The sequence below is a fragment of the Melanostigma gelatinosum genome (genome assembly GCF_949748355.1).
Source record: "Melanostigma gelatinosum genome assembly, chromosome: 19".
Taxonomy (NCBI): Eukaryota; Metazoa; Chordata; class Actinopteri; order Perciformes; family Zoarcidae; genus Melanostigma; species Melanostigma gelatinosum.
In genome coordinates this window covers 10,759,948-10,774,073 of record NC_136652.1, presented here as the reverse complement: position 1 = coordinate 10,774,073, position 14,126 = coordinate 10,759,948, and the positions used below count along the sequence as shown (strand labels likewise).

The 14,126-nt window shown below is 43.9% G+C and overlaps 1 protein-coding gene across 8 annotated transcripts in view; it reads right to left on the bottom strand.

Moving 5' to 3' along the window:
• The window catches only part of ptprk (protein tyrosine phosphatase receptor type K), a 301,307-nt gene that overhangs the window by 257,278 nt on the left and 29,903 nt on the right, over nt 1-14,126 (bottom strand). For all 8 annotated transcript variants that reach the window (XR_013772872.1, XM_079290794.1, XM_079290796.1 and 5 more), the window contains exon 2: nt 3,029-3,151. Coding sequence is in view for 7 of the 8 variants with exons in the window: in XM_079290794.1 (XP_079146920.1) it covers nt 3,029-3,151 (123 nt within the window). In the remaining variant the exon portion in view is untranslated. The remainder of the gene's footprint in view (nt 1-3,028; nt 3,152-14,126) is intronic.

The window sequence follows — 14,126 nt, the reverse complement described above, 5'->3', positions numbered from 1 at the left end:
AAAGCAGGAATACAACAAAACATGCAGCTCGTCCACAACACAGACACAAGACTCTCCGTGTACGTCAATGTCCAATAAGGAACTGATTTTAAGATCGTTGCAGTTGTTCTGAAAGCACTGCATGGACCAAAACTGCTTGTTTTTTGCTCAGATCATATTTATGTTCACTTCATCACATGTTCCCTGTTAAAAATCCACAGTGGATCAAATGTTTTCCATCATTGCTTCCAGGCTGTGGAATCATTTTCCTCTCAACATACAAGCTTTCAATTCCACTGGTGTGTCTATAAACCTGTCTTTAAGATCGGTTTTTAACATTATTAAGAATTCATTTCTCATAACAGCATGTGTATTTGTTGCTTTAAAGTGGGCTTTTGTCATTATCAGTCAACCTGCAGAGCCTTCTCTTTATTAATTGATTATTTGTTTGGCCTATCAAATGTCCAAAGTGAAGTCTTCAGATGTCTTGTTTTATCTGGCCAACAGCCCCAGAGCCAACGATTTTCAATTCACTTCCATAAAAGACAAAGAAAAACGCAGTAGCTTCACATTTGAGGAGTTGTAATCAGGGAATTTCTGGCATTTTTGCTTGAAAAATAGATTATCAAAATTAATTTTGAATCTTGAGTCAATCGGCTACTTGATCGTTTCAGCACTGCGATGTGCAGCTTTAAAATCCAATGCCATCCGATGCAACACATACTACTTTTGTGGAGCTCAATGTCAGAACGGTTTGATGGTACGGTGATTTTTAGGCTGTATAGGTTGAGCCGATGTATCCATCAGTATTCACTCATTATTAAAACAATCCAGTGGACGAGAAACGAGCTCTGCTGCACTTTAAATGCCTTTTTTTCGACGACCTTATTAAACAGTACACAGTGGAAAACAAGAGGAGAGCGAGAGAGAGGGACGGGGAGAGAATGGCCTGCCAGAGTATCTGCTTTAGTCCACTGCGCCACAGAGCCCCGGCCCGTGAACGTTTGCTGCCAGCGTAGCATCGAGACGCTGCCACGGTGGCTAGTGACAACGTCAGCCCTCAAAGAGATTACACAGAATAGTTTTAGCTCTATTACAAAAACTGCCAAACCGTCCCTCCGCAGTCAATGATGCCATAAGCACAAACGGTGATTAACAACTGGGACAAACCGGCGTGGCTTATAAAAGGAACAAAAGTAGAATTGTTGGCGGAGATATCCGATGACGCTCAAACGATTCTGCGTAGAGATGACTGCTTTTCTCTGCCAATACCTTTGACTATATATAACCCACCGAACTACTAATCAGCACAATAAATTCACTCCCAATGGTCTTTGAGGTGCCAAATACTCTTAACAACCTCCTCCCTAAACAAAGGGACGAGGTATCCCTTTGTTTTAACGGGTCAAAAGCCCAAAAGGCTGACCGGCTGTGCTCTAAATCATGCCATGCCCTCAGGTAGACTCCAGCCGGACCAGAGTACCTCTAAATTACTGGTGGCTGGTGGATTGCCTGACAAAAAAACAACAATTTTAATAATAGGCATTACCAATGTGTCCCTGGGGAAGTGCATTTAAGCTACCAAACCCAACCCCTCACCCATTCCCTGCTACTTCTTCCAAATACAAAAACACCGCAGCCAAGTGCTGCATCTGTAATCCCCTCCAGCAACCTGGTTCACCATCCACACCATCCCTCGCCCTGCCGGCATGATTAACACATCAAATGTCAGGTCGTGCTCCCGTACCTTTAGGCAACACTCTGGAACCTCTGGAAAAGTTAATGATATGCAAACTCCAGGCCTTACTTTCGCACTCTTGTGCAAAGTATTCTGCATTTTCAAACTGCCATCTTTGCCCTCTCTGCATAGTGACACCACTTGGTATTAATACCACTAAATGCTAGACTTTGGCACTGTACCATTGGGCAAGGCACCCCACCCTTTCGTCATGGCATAAATATATGCAGGTAGTAGGTACACACACATTTTAAGAGGAAACGTGTGTGTGTGTGTGTGTGTGTGTGTGTGTGTGTGTGTGTGTGTGTGTGTGTGTGTGTGTGTGTAAATCATAAAGAGCCGGTGTTGAACCGAACCTTTCTCTAAATGTCAGCGACGCTGGGTTGTCATGATGATAAGCACGAGAGATAAATAACAGTGTTACATTGTCATGGTAACAAAGTCATAATCTCTCACAACAGAGAAGGAGAGGAGAGGAGAGGAGACAAAAGAAGAATGTAGGACAGGAAAGGAGATGGGACAAGATTATAGGAAAGTAAAGGGGAGAAAAGCAGAGAGGAGATGAAAGGAGACTACAGGACAGGAAAGGAGAGGAGACAAGAGACGAAGGGAGGGGAGGAAAGAAGGTGAAAGGAGACAATAAGAGAGGAGAGGAGATAAGTGGACAGAAGAGGGAAGGAGACGAGAGTAAAGGAAAAAAGAAGAGACGAGAGAGGCCGACATTAAGGATACGAAAAACTCAAGCATGTTTGTGGTTGATACATTTCAACATGGCTTCCTCGCTGTGGTTAACGCCATTGTTCATACACCAGTCAACATTCTTACTCTGTGGATTTCATTGTGTAATGACAGTCAATATCTCAACATTGCATAGCCGGCTATTGTTATAACATTTAGCTTTTTTAAGATTGTAAAGTAGGCAACCTTCCCTGTTCCCTGCCGTTGATTAATGACCTCATATTCTGTTAATTAGACACTCAGCCCTGAGGCAGAAAGATTTAATTTCCCCTTCATCATCACCACGGAGAAGAAAAAAAACCTACTGATTAAAGAGGAGAGGAGAAGAGAGGATGTCTCAGAAAAGAGGAGAGAGGATGCAATGCATACAAATACTTCATTACAAGTAAAAGTCCTGTGTTAACACTCCATACAAAGTACTGGTTCTGCAAAGAAATGGCCTCCATGACCGATATGTCAAATAAAATAACTGTACTTAACGACAGTACTTCAGTAAATGCACTTAATTACTTCCCCCCCACTTGGAGGAGTCGAACAAGTGGATGACAGGGACGGGGGAAAAGGAAGTCTTACCTTGTGGCAGTTCTGGTGAGACGTACGGCACTTCCTGGGTGTTGATGTACGTCCAGTCGAAGTCATCGTAGGGATCTTGCTGGTAATCACACTGAGTGAAGCCCTCATCAAACATACAGCTCCCTGCGAACACAAACACAATCACATTTAGTTCACCTCACAGTATCAGTAATTATCGACTGAATCTAATTAGTTGTGATGCAACGTGATTTCTCCTTTTGGGTTTATCCTGTAAAACTTTTTGTTTTCCTTCCTGTACGTTGGTTTTTTTTTTCTGTGCGTGTCTGCGTCTCCGCTCATTAACCAAACCACCAGGAGTCTGAGCTCCAACGGCCGTCACTCAGGATCACCTCTGACTCAACTGCCAGGGGCCTTCAGCTGACCATCTGTGCCCATCACCGCAGGCCTCGGGGGCCCACCAATGCGTGAGCTGGCCCGCCGGTGGCCCAGCCCGAAAACAGGAAGTGGCTCTAACACAGAGAGACGCCGCTTGTCCCCGGCGGCTGGCTGAAAACAATCAACTTTAAGTGATACGTGGCTTGTACTGGCGACGTTGCTGATAGAAATAGCACGCGGGTCACTGCTAGCCATCTGATTCATTGAGCTAAGAGCAACGCACGGCTTGTGTTTAATAAAATGGCTCGGAGAGATGCGGCTAAGAAAAGCCACAATACCACCTGAGTCAAGTCACTGGTAGTTAGTGGTCACTGATATGTGTCCTCTGTTCCCTTTACCAAAAGCGGGAGAAGATAAAATCTTCCATATGTCATTTTATGGTCGTGATATAATGAAAAGGTACACTTGCATATACACAGCTGTAATTAACAAATCGTTTCAGCTGTTATGAAACTAACCAAACCCAAGACGATAATGAAACGTTGGAACCGAAAGAGCGGCAAACCCCAACGCCGAGATACACAAGAGGCCGCGTTAGAAGCTACACAGGAGCGAGCCACCATGAAGCACTATCAGCAACCAGCAGCGCCAGCAGCAGAAATCTCCTTCGCATTCAGTGGCTTCTCTCTACCTGTGTCCCAGAGCGGGCTGCTGCGGCAGCTGTGATGGAGAGCAGAGCGACAGGCCCTCAGATGATCTGAGCTGATCTGAGCTCCCCGCTAGGAGAAACAAGTTAACATCAAACTAAGCGACTGTCTTCTGCTGCCGGCTGCATGGTTGGCTGTGACTCAAAAGCCTCAAGAGATTGCACCGGGATCACATTCCTCTTGGCGTCATTCTCTCAAACCAGCCTCTCTTCGTGCAACTCCCATTCAATTCAATTACGTCTTTTGTCACAGAGAGTCACCTCCAGTCATAATGCGGAAAAAACGCTGGGACACATAGAGGGCACGAAGTACGGCACACTCCAAACTATTCTGTCATGAACTCGGCTTGGATGTACACAATGTAGTTCAACTGATGTGTAACACATGCTGCTGTGTGCGTTTGTTAGACGCCATGGCTTCCTGTCTCCCACAGTGTGTGTGTGTGTGTGTCAGTTTACATCTTGCCGTCAGGTAGCTCTCTCTGCATGGGTTAAAAGAGCAGAATGTGTGTGACTCTAGGGTGTATGTTTGCATGTGTGCAACAATACACCGCATCAGAAGCGAGGACAAGTGAACGTATGGTTTCTGTTAATAACTGCCTGCATGTGGAAAGGCGTGTTATGCAGCTATGGGGGAAAATATCATCCTTTGTTTAGCAACAGGATCGTGTATTTTCCACTTAGCATAGAAACGGACCTAGAGTAGAGAGTAGAGATTTGTCATTCAGACCCTCAGTAAACATGTTGTTCAAGTTAGCAAGGTGGGTGCATGACCATTGCTGTTTACTGTGAAGCTGGTCCTGAATGCGCGACGAGCGCTTTACAGTAAAGTGTCCAACTAAAAGGAAGGCCAATGTCACCGCAACATTAACAAAAAGTCCCGTTAATGTAAGTCGTGCATACGTCACTTCTAATAAAAGGTAAGAGACGACACGTAATTCATTCAGTGTTGTGCTAAGTGCTGCTAATGCTTCGCAGAGACAAACGCGTGTGTATTAGTTCAGTTTAAAGCCTTTTAGACGTTTGGTGTTTGCTTTAAGTGACGAATTGTTCGGCTGTATTTTTGGGATTGCAGAAGCACTTAGCCTTTGGTTTGTATGCTAAAACGTTGGTTTGGCCCCGCCGACCTACAGAGAACATACAGAACCTCTATTCACTTTCAAATCTTTTCCTCTGGATCCTCTGCTGCTGAAAGCAGGATACAGTGTACAGTGAAATTGGATTTAAAACCCACTGCTTTTTAAAATCACGCTGTGCAGACACACACACACACACACACACATAGAGTAGCACTCAGCATACATCATACAGTGCCGTGGTAGAGAAGGTATTACCGTGTTTTACATTTCCGCTCCACTGACTGGTTTAAAAAGAACATTTCTGTCAATCGTAAAGCATTCCTCTTTTCTCGTCTGCGCACCTCTGATAGACATTCTTGCTGCTTTCAGCCTCAAACATACTGAACAGAATAGCCATGTGTCCTTGTGTGTGTGTGTGTGTGTGTGTGTGTGGCTGCTGAAAAGGATTCTGCAGAAACCAAATATGTATGAAACTGTCTCCACACACACACAAAACCTCACACTAGCTCGCCCACATTCTTAGTTAACACTTCTCCCTTTCCTCAGTGTCCTGCCAACGTAAGCAAACACACACACACAGACACACACACACACACACACACACACACACACCACCAGACACATGCATCCGACAGTTGATAGTTCTTGCAAACAATGAGCAGAGCAGACCTTGAACTCTTACCTCTTGTGGAAAAAAAGACGCACGCTTTCCCAAACAAAGTTCAAACCTATCCATCTATCTATTAAAACTGTTCCTGCAACAATTAAACATAAATAATCAAATTCTAACAACCACTCTATTGGCAGTAAACAGCGACACATTATTGCTTTTTTAAGTTTATATGAAAACTGTGAGTTTTTAGCAAACAGCTGCCTGTTTACACATCCAGCAGACAGGCAGCAACACTCATTCATTTGGTGTTTAAGGTGACCTTATGAATACACGTACAGTATTCCCTCTCATTGTAGCTCCTTTTTAGCGCTGGGAAATAGCTTTAGCCAGTGCTTTGTATTTGTGTATTCGTACCGGGTCTGCCCACATGTGTTAACTGTATTGTATTGGAGAACAAATCCCTACAACATTTTCCAACTACATGCACGAGTGTGTGTCCAGATGGGATATTATTGCCCCCCTCATCTCCATTCACAAGGACACCGAGAGAGAGAGAGAGAGAGAGAGAGAGCGAGAGAGAGAGAGAGAGCGAGAGAGCGAGAGAGCGAGAGAGAGAGAGGAGCCGACTGCATGCTAATCACTTCCTAATCAGCTTCTGTGATTGGCTGCCTTGCTAATGAAATAATGGCAACTCATTTGCATTATAAAATAATTAGAAGGACTTGATAAAGGCTCAAGGGCAGAGAGAGGAGTGCCCCAGACACATACACACACACACACACACACACACACACACACACACAGAAACAGTACAGCCGCAGTCTTTCCTAAAAGATTGTTGAATGGCATCAGACACAACATCTGCCACCGTCACTCAGACTCATTTTGTGGTGATTTACATTGACCTCTACCTCCAGGAGGCAAGTCAAAGAAAAGTGCTTTGACTCAAACTGTTTGGAAACATGGGTGGAGACAGACAGCCCCCCCCCCCCACCCCCAGGGGGGAATAAAAAACAACACGTACATTCCTCGGTTATTAGCCTAAATCAAGATTATTAGTTGGCAACACCGCAATACTGCGTAACAATAGCTAGTTTGATTAGCTTTCCGCTCCGCCGATGGGATCTGACCGATCTGCAGAATAGGCAGTATTAAATCCCATCTAACGGCTATAGTCTGCACAGATAGGAGTCCCTGGGACACGCTTAAATCAAATGAAGGTCTCAGGTGCTTTTTTCTTTCTCTAGACTATTCCAGAAAATCTATTGTGATAAAGGAACTCCATTATAATGAAGAGATACAAATCTAAGAATGCTAAGTCAATACTTGTGCCCTTGTTCAAGAGAACACTCCTCTTAGGCTGGACCAGGGTACAAAAAAGCAACGTGACATCACCTCGGTGAACTACACATTGCCTCGGCGGTTACAACTGGCTTTATACTACAAAGTGGCAGTTTGTGCATGCTTTGACATCACATGTGCACGGAAATATCTTTAATGCCACTGAATATTAGGCTATATTACTATTAGATGTAAATTGCATAATTTACTACATTTATTCTGTGAATGCTGGAAATTAAGTCTTAGAAATGTAAGTTAACCAATCTTGGTTTGAATAATACAAAAATGTCTCGTGAGTTTTAAAATAAGAGACGTTTTGGAGACATCATTGTTTCTACAGATTACTCCACTTCATCTTTACTGAGCAAATAGTTGTTTGCTGTTATATGAATACTCCGAATCCCACGCATTAGTAAGTTCTGAAGTGGTCCGGAAATAAAAAACAAGATATATTAGGCTAAATTAACTTGAAATCAATAAAATTCATAGTTTACATTAGCGAGGACATTTTCTGTGCTTCCACTAACTTCCTATATGTGACAGTTTACACTTTATGCTATAGAGCTCATCAGAGGAGCGTTACATCATCCCTTCTTTGGCCAGGAGCTCCCGCTGAGGCCGAACAGCTGAAATCTGCTCAGGAATCGAATGTACTTACAGTGCTTACCCTCGCTCTTTCTGACTGGGACTAGTATTTATCAGCAGAGCTCAGTTGCAGTCTGCGGGCAGAGATGTTATCACCAGAGAGCAGATAAGATAGGCTGAGTGAAAGAGGGTGAAACGGGAGGAAAGAGTGCGAAGAAATGGAGAGGGAGAGAAGGGAGGGGAAACAGGGAGGCAGAACAATGTAATTATTTTTATTGGGGGGAGATGAATATAAGCCTATTGATTTACTATTTTCTTTTGTTTCCGTTGTCTTTTGTTTCTATCCCTGTCTTTCCTGCAATAATAAATCGTTCAATGAGGATCAAAATCTAGGGGGCATCACAATCATACCACAGGAAGAGGAGAGAAGAGGAGATGAGAGAGGAGAGAGGAGAGAGAGAGGAGATGACAGAGGAGAGAGGAGATGAGAGGAGAGAAGCTCCAACGGTAATTTCCAAGGACAATAATTACATTTACATCATTAAAATCCAATTCCAACCACCAGTAATACTGTTTCCCTCCAAATCCTAAAGAAATAGTCAGAGTTCAGTTAATAATTACGTTTGCTGACTCAAATTTATAATTATATATGGATTTGTGGGACATTTCATTCCAGTGACGGCTCAAACGCATGAAGACGGCTTAAAAAAAGGAAAGGAGACGGAAAGGAGGAGAGGAGTTCAGGCAGAAGGGATGATGCAGTATCACTTTACTGGATCTGTGTTATATTATTGTACACTGGCCTTTCCTAATGCCCTGTTAACATTGCTTTTTACTGTAAGTGTGTTACACTCTGTACTCTCTGTTGTTTTGAATGTGTGTGTGTGAGAGAGAGAGAGAATCACTGAGTGGCCCTGACCACCTCAAGGACACCAATAAAGTTGTACCTTATAATTTACTTTCTGTGTTGTCTCTACTTTTTTTGTTCTCTCTCTTTCTCTCTGCCTCTTGTTCTCTCTTTTCCTCTCTGAGAATAGGTGAAATTAGCCTGAAATGATACAAGGTGACATCAGAGAGGCTCACACACACACACACACACACACACACTCTCTCTCTCTCACTCGTCACGCTTCAGTGGTCCTTGCAGCGCAGCGCGACGCCATCAAAGCCAAGACCCATATACACACACACACCTCGCCTGTTAAACATACACACGGGCACGCGCAATCACACACCCAAATACACACGACTTACACAGCAACACACACACACACACACACACACACACACACACAAGCACACAGTGACACTCATGCGTGCGCGCACACACACTCAGAGCGGTAGTTTAATTGGAAGTGCTGAAGGCTGAAGAATTTCTCCTTCATCTCACAACGCTGTAATTGAATCTGAGACGTGTGTGTGCACGCGTGTGTGTGTGTGTGCGTGTGTCAGTGTCTGTCTGTTCAGCTGATTCAGGAGTTTTCATTGACAGCAACAGTAAAACAGAAATGTGTGTTTTTCCTTCTGTGAGGAGGCTTTCTGTCCTTCCATCCCTGACTATCTCCTCCCCTCACCCTGCTCTTCCCTTGGGGTTAATGCCGCTTTTCAATTCAAATTCAAACTCAAGCACTTTTTTCGCGCATCACGTTATTTTTCCACAAACTTGAGATTTGGTGGTAGAGGCTCTGCTGTGACCTCCGTCGCTGCGTGTTGGCGTTTCATTGGCCGGCATGTCTCGATAACGTTACTGACCGACTGATTCTTTCAAAAATGCTGTTGCCAACAAATAGCCTGCATAGCACAATGTACATTTTGAGAGCTTTCTTTGTAAAATTGTTGACTTTTGCTGTTGAATGAGGCTCTCATTTCTATGTTGTAAGTAGGGATAATCCCTGAAATCAATTACAGTCGTAAAAACCCAGAGCATCGATAAGTCCGATCTCAGCGGAAAAAAGCAGCGTTGCAAACCTCCTCTCTCCATCTCTGTGCCTTTCTTTGCATGAGGGGCGGAGTCTTGCTTTACTCTGACACACACACACACACACACTAACACACACATACCTACTCCAGCTCAAAACACACACACATCATGGCAGAGAGAATAATTTCACGAAACCCAACGTAGTGTCTTAAAAGTGCTCGAAGACCCCAAAAGATTTGCAGTTTCTAATAATATAAAGTAGTGGGAAAAGCTGCAAATCCTCACAAACTCAAATAAAAAATGTTAATGTCAATTAAGTTGCTGCTGGTTAATTAAGATATCCGTATCAGCAACCGATACAACCGCATCAGCATTAAACCTGTATGTAGCTCTAAATTCCTGATGGCACTGCCATAAGTAAACAACCGGAAATTACTTTTTGACAGTCAACATGACACCTAAACCCGAAACACACCAAGACGCTCCTGGTTAGTTTCAGTCGCGGGATGACTTTGTAGTCTGCGTTTACATAGCGATCTAAAAAAAACTTCCAAAGATTTGGCAAATTAGTTGAAAGAGCAACGTGAACAGAGACCAGCTGCTGAATACAAACCCAGGTTTTGTCTCACTGCGACAACATTTACTGCTGCGTTTGATTATTATGCACGTTGTAATGAGTGGAACACAGAGAAGGAAAATTAAAGTAATGCTGCGTTCACACCAAACGCGGAGCGAATTATTCGCGCGAGTAGATTACATACAAAGTCTATGCACAGATGCGATGAGACTGGCGCGGCGCGAATTTGAGTGCTGGTGGAGCTGCTACAATGTTAGCATAGCCTAGCACCGATCCATCAGAGCTCCATTGAGAAGACAAGTAGCCTACAAATCAGCATCATTACGTAGTTATGTCGGAGTCCCTTTTTGGCGGTTTATTGCCGTTAAATCACAGCCAAACCAGTTTATTTTGTGTTCATACAGCTGTAGTAAACAGCAACCTGTGGCTTGCTAGACACAGTGAATACAGCTCGATAAAATCCACGGAGCTCCTCTGAACAATATTATGAACCCAGACATGACGGCGTTTAGTTTCCCGGGATATCTGTGACTTCCACAACACGTACTAAGCAGAAATTAGGGCTGGGCGATATGGCCTAAAAAAAAAATCTCCGATTTTTTTACAAAAAATCCGATTCACGATTTAAATCGATTTTTTTCCCCCAAAATTTTTTGCAGATGACAGAAGCTGTTGAAAACAATTTTTTCTTTTATTTTGTGATGATTTTCCCAAGTAGGTTGATAAAAATAAAGTGCAAACAAAACCTGAACATTGTAGAAAGGTGCCTGTAGTATACAAAAAGTATTTGGTCACTCTTTTGTTTGCCTGAATCATTTAAATATAAAATTAAATTAAACATAACATTAAATGGCATTAAATAGTAGCCTTCCATTGTAAACAACTGTGCAAATGTAACTTTTTACAGTAAGCTTTTCTAACTGAATACACTGATACAAACACAGCATGAAATAAAATGTATATGACCCTTTAACATTCACATTTTCAAAAGTGCAACATCTGATCTAACATCAACATAACATATTTTGCACAGTAAATAAGTGCATGTAAACAAAATCAAGTGCATTCACAACATAACCAACAGTATTAAACAGTAGTGCATGTTTTTTCTAAATATTTTTTGCCAGGAAGACAAGCCTGTCTACTACCTCTGGCTTCAGGCATGCACGGTGGCATGTAACAATGCCCCCCCCCACACACTGAAAAGCCTCTCAGAGGGGGCACTTGTAGCTGGCACAGAGAGGTATTTCTTTGCTAAAGTACTTAGCCTTGGAAAGTTAAGTTGGTGACGCTTCCACCAGTCAAGTGGATCGGTGTCTGGGTCAACCTGCTGGACCACAGGTCAGTTGTTGCGGAGTAGAATGACATCCCCTCCAGCTCCGCAGAGATCCTTTGGCGTGTACTATTGTACAGCCGAGGCAAGGCAACGTCAGAAAAATGTTTACGGCTTGGTAGCACGTACCTGGGGTCCAAAGCTTTGAGACGGTGAATAAACCCCGGCTTTTCCACGGTGTATATGGGCACCATATCTTTTGCGATATACATCGCGACTGCATCCGTGATGGCTTTCAGCATCAGCAGTGAAGCTGCTGGCCGCCATTGTTTTAGTTTGTAAACAATGCGCGCGCACTCTACTACGGGAAAAAGGGGTGGGGGCGATTTTCTCGATTTTCAATAAAACACATCGCCTTAAAGCACACATTCGAATTAATCGATTAAATCGATTTATCGCCCAGCCCTAGCAGAAATATAGGTTATTTTCTCCATGGTTAATGGCGGACAGTTGAACGGCTTTCAGGGCGATAAGCCCCGCCCCCTCTCCGGAGCGATTCACGGCAAAATGGTCCCCGGCGAGACCAGCGGCGCGTTGAATTCGCGCCGCGTTTGGTGTGAACACGGCATAAGAGCGCCACTCTCCACATTAAATCATCCTCTGGGTGTTTGACGGTTATTTATTTATGTTTTAGAACGTAACCACCTTTTTTTATCTTCTCTCATTCCTAGCACCTCTTTTTCTTCATTAAAAAAAAAAGAAATATCACAACATTTTTCTTTTACCAAATACCTCAATATCAATATAGCAACAATATTGTAGGGGTGGCCATTTTAGTTTTTTTTACAAAATATGAAAAAAATCTAATATTTGAAAAACAATCATCAATAACAGTATATATTAAGTGCTAAAGGCAAATAAAAGAACAGCTAGAATGTAATGTAGACCCTAGTCCCTGCAGTCGAAACGCATTGAGTTCTTCAAAAGGCTGCTAGCTTCTCTGGAAAGTTCCTGCGGTCGAGAAGGGGCTTTTGGGAATATCTCTTTTCACCATATCTTTCCTGATTTCTATCTTCGTCTAAACACTATAGTCAGTATACTGTGTGTGTGTGTGTGTGTGTCCAGAGATAGCTGTTAGCTCTGTTAGCAGGGTTTGAAACCTTTCACAGACACTATCTTTATGACATTCACCTCTCTCTCTCCTGTGCGTTTCCTCTCCCGCTCTGCGTCTCTATCTCTCCATCGTTAATCTCTATTACTATTCAAATGCTGACATTTAAAGCAACTTCACATGCAGACAGACTCGCTGGCTGGCTGGCAGATAAGGCCGGGAGAAGAGAGGACGGGAGAGGACGGGGACGATGGAGAGACTCAGGGGGCGAACTTGTCGTTCACTGAGAAACATTTGGGAAATCCTCCTCACCTCTGCTTTACCTCCCCCCCTCCCTCCCTCCCTCCCCGCTGTCTGAATGAGTTCACCCATAAATCCCGGGGGGAGTCGGATTTCACTCGTTCTCAGGAGAGCGGAACACTCCCCTCTTTCTGTGTGTTTGTCTCCCCACACCCAACACTCTGTTTACCGGTCCCTGTCCACCCTTTCTTTCTGTCTCTGTGAGTGTGGGTTACAATACAGTGTGGCACCCGAGGTTCCACTATAAAACATAGTGGTGTGTGAACGCTGACACACTCCCGGCGTTTTTGTCTTAACATGACGGGTCAACTTGCCTTTTGCTTTTCTGCAGTAACAAGAGCGCAACGGAAACGTTTTATGGCCCGCAATTAAGTATTAAGATGACTCTCGACATTGGTAACTTAAGACGTCACCGAAAGACCGACCCATAAACCATCCCGGCGATCAGATCCCGTGGCAGTGCGTGTCAGTCTCGATGAGTCAGGGGGGAGTGATTATTGAGCCCTTAGACGGCACTCAGCCCAGCTCAGAACTGAGAGCACAGCTGGTATTTCCTTTTAAGTAAAGAAAATCTCCAAACAACAAGTCTCAACTGGCCGCTTCTCTCCCACCCTTCATCGCACACTTGACCTCAAACATGCCGACTGGCTGACTCACTACAGCCTGTACAACCTTTAACTAAAGGAGTCGAAGTGGGGGGAAAAAAATCGAGGAGACGATCAACATTTTATCAGCATCTAAACATCGTGCAGGTGATCTGAAAGTCAGAAGATGAAAAACACACATCCAGGTTTTTATGCACATCCAGGTCGTACACACACACACATACACACAATGGGAATGTCCCATTGAGTTGTACAAAAGAGGCCTGGACAGTAAAGGGATCAATGCTGGACAGAGCGGGGGGTCACAATGATTGCTAGCAGGTGGTGGTCTGCATTTTGGGCACACACACCTGTATGGACCCACATGCGAGCTTCTTTACACTGTGGCACCGAGCCGTTCCTCATGTGGTCCTGATAACTAACTGATAAATTACCGGGAGAATACAATCGAGTCATGATTTATCCATTTGGAGAGGATTTGAATGGGCCAATCGCAGAGCAGACAGGAGGCCGTTTGTTTCTGAGCCAATCGGGGCACAGCTGAGGTTTTGGAATGAAAAACAGGTCTGGTGTGGACGAGATAAGAGCAGAACAAACACACTGAACACCAACCCCCACAGACACACACACACACACACACACACACACACA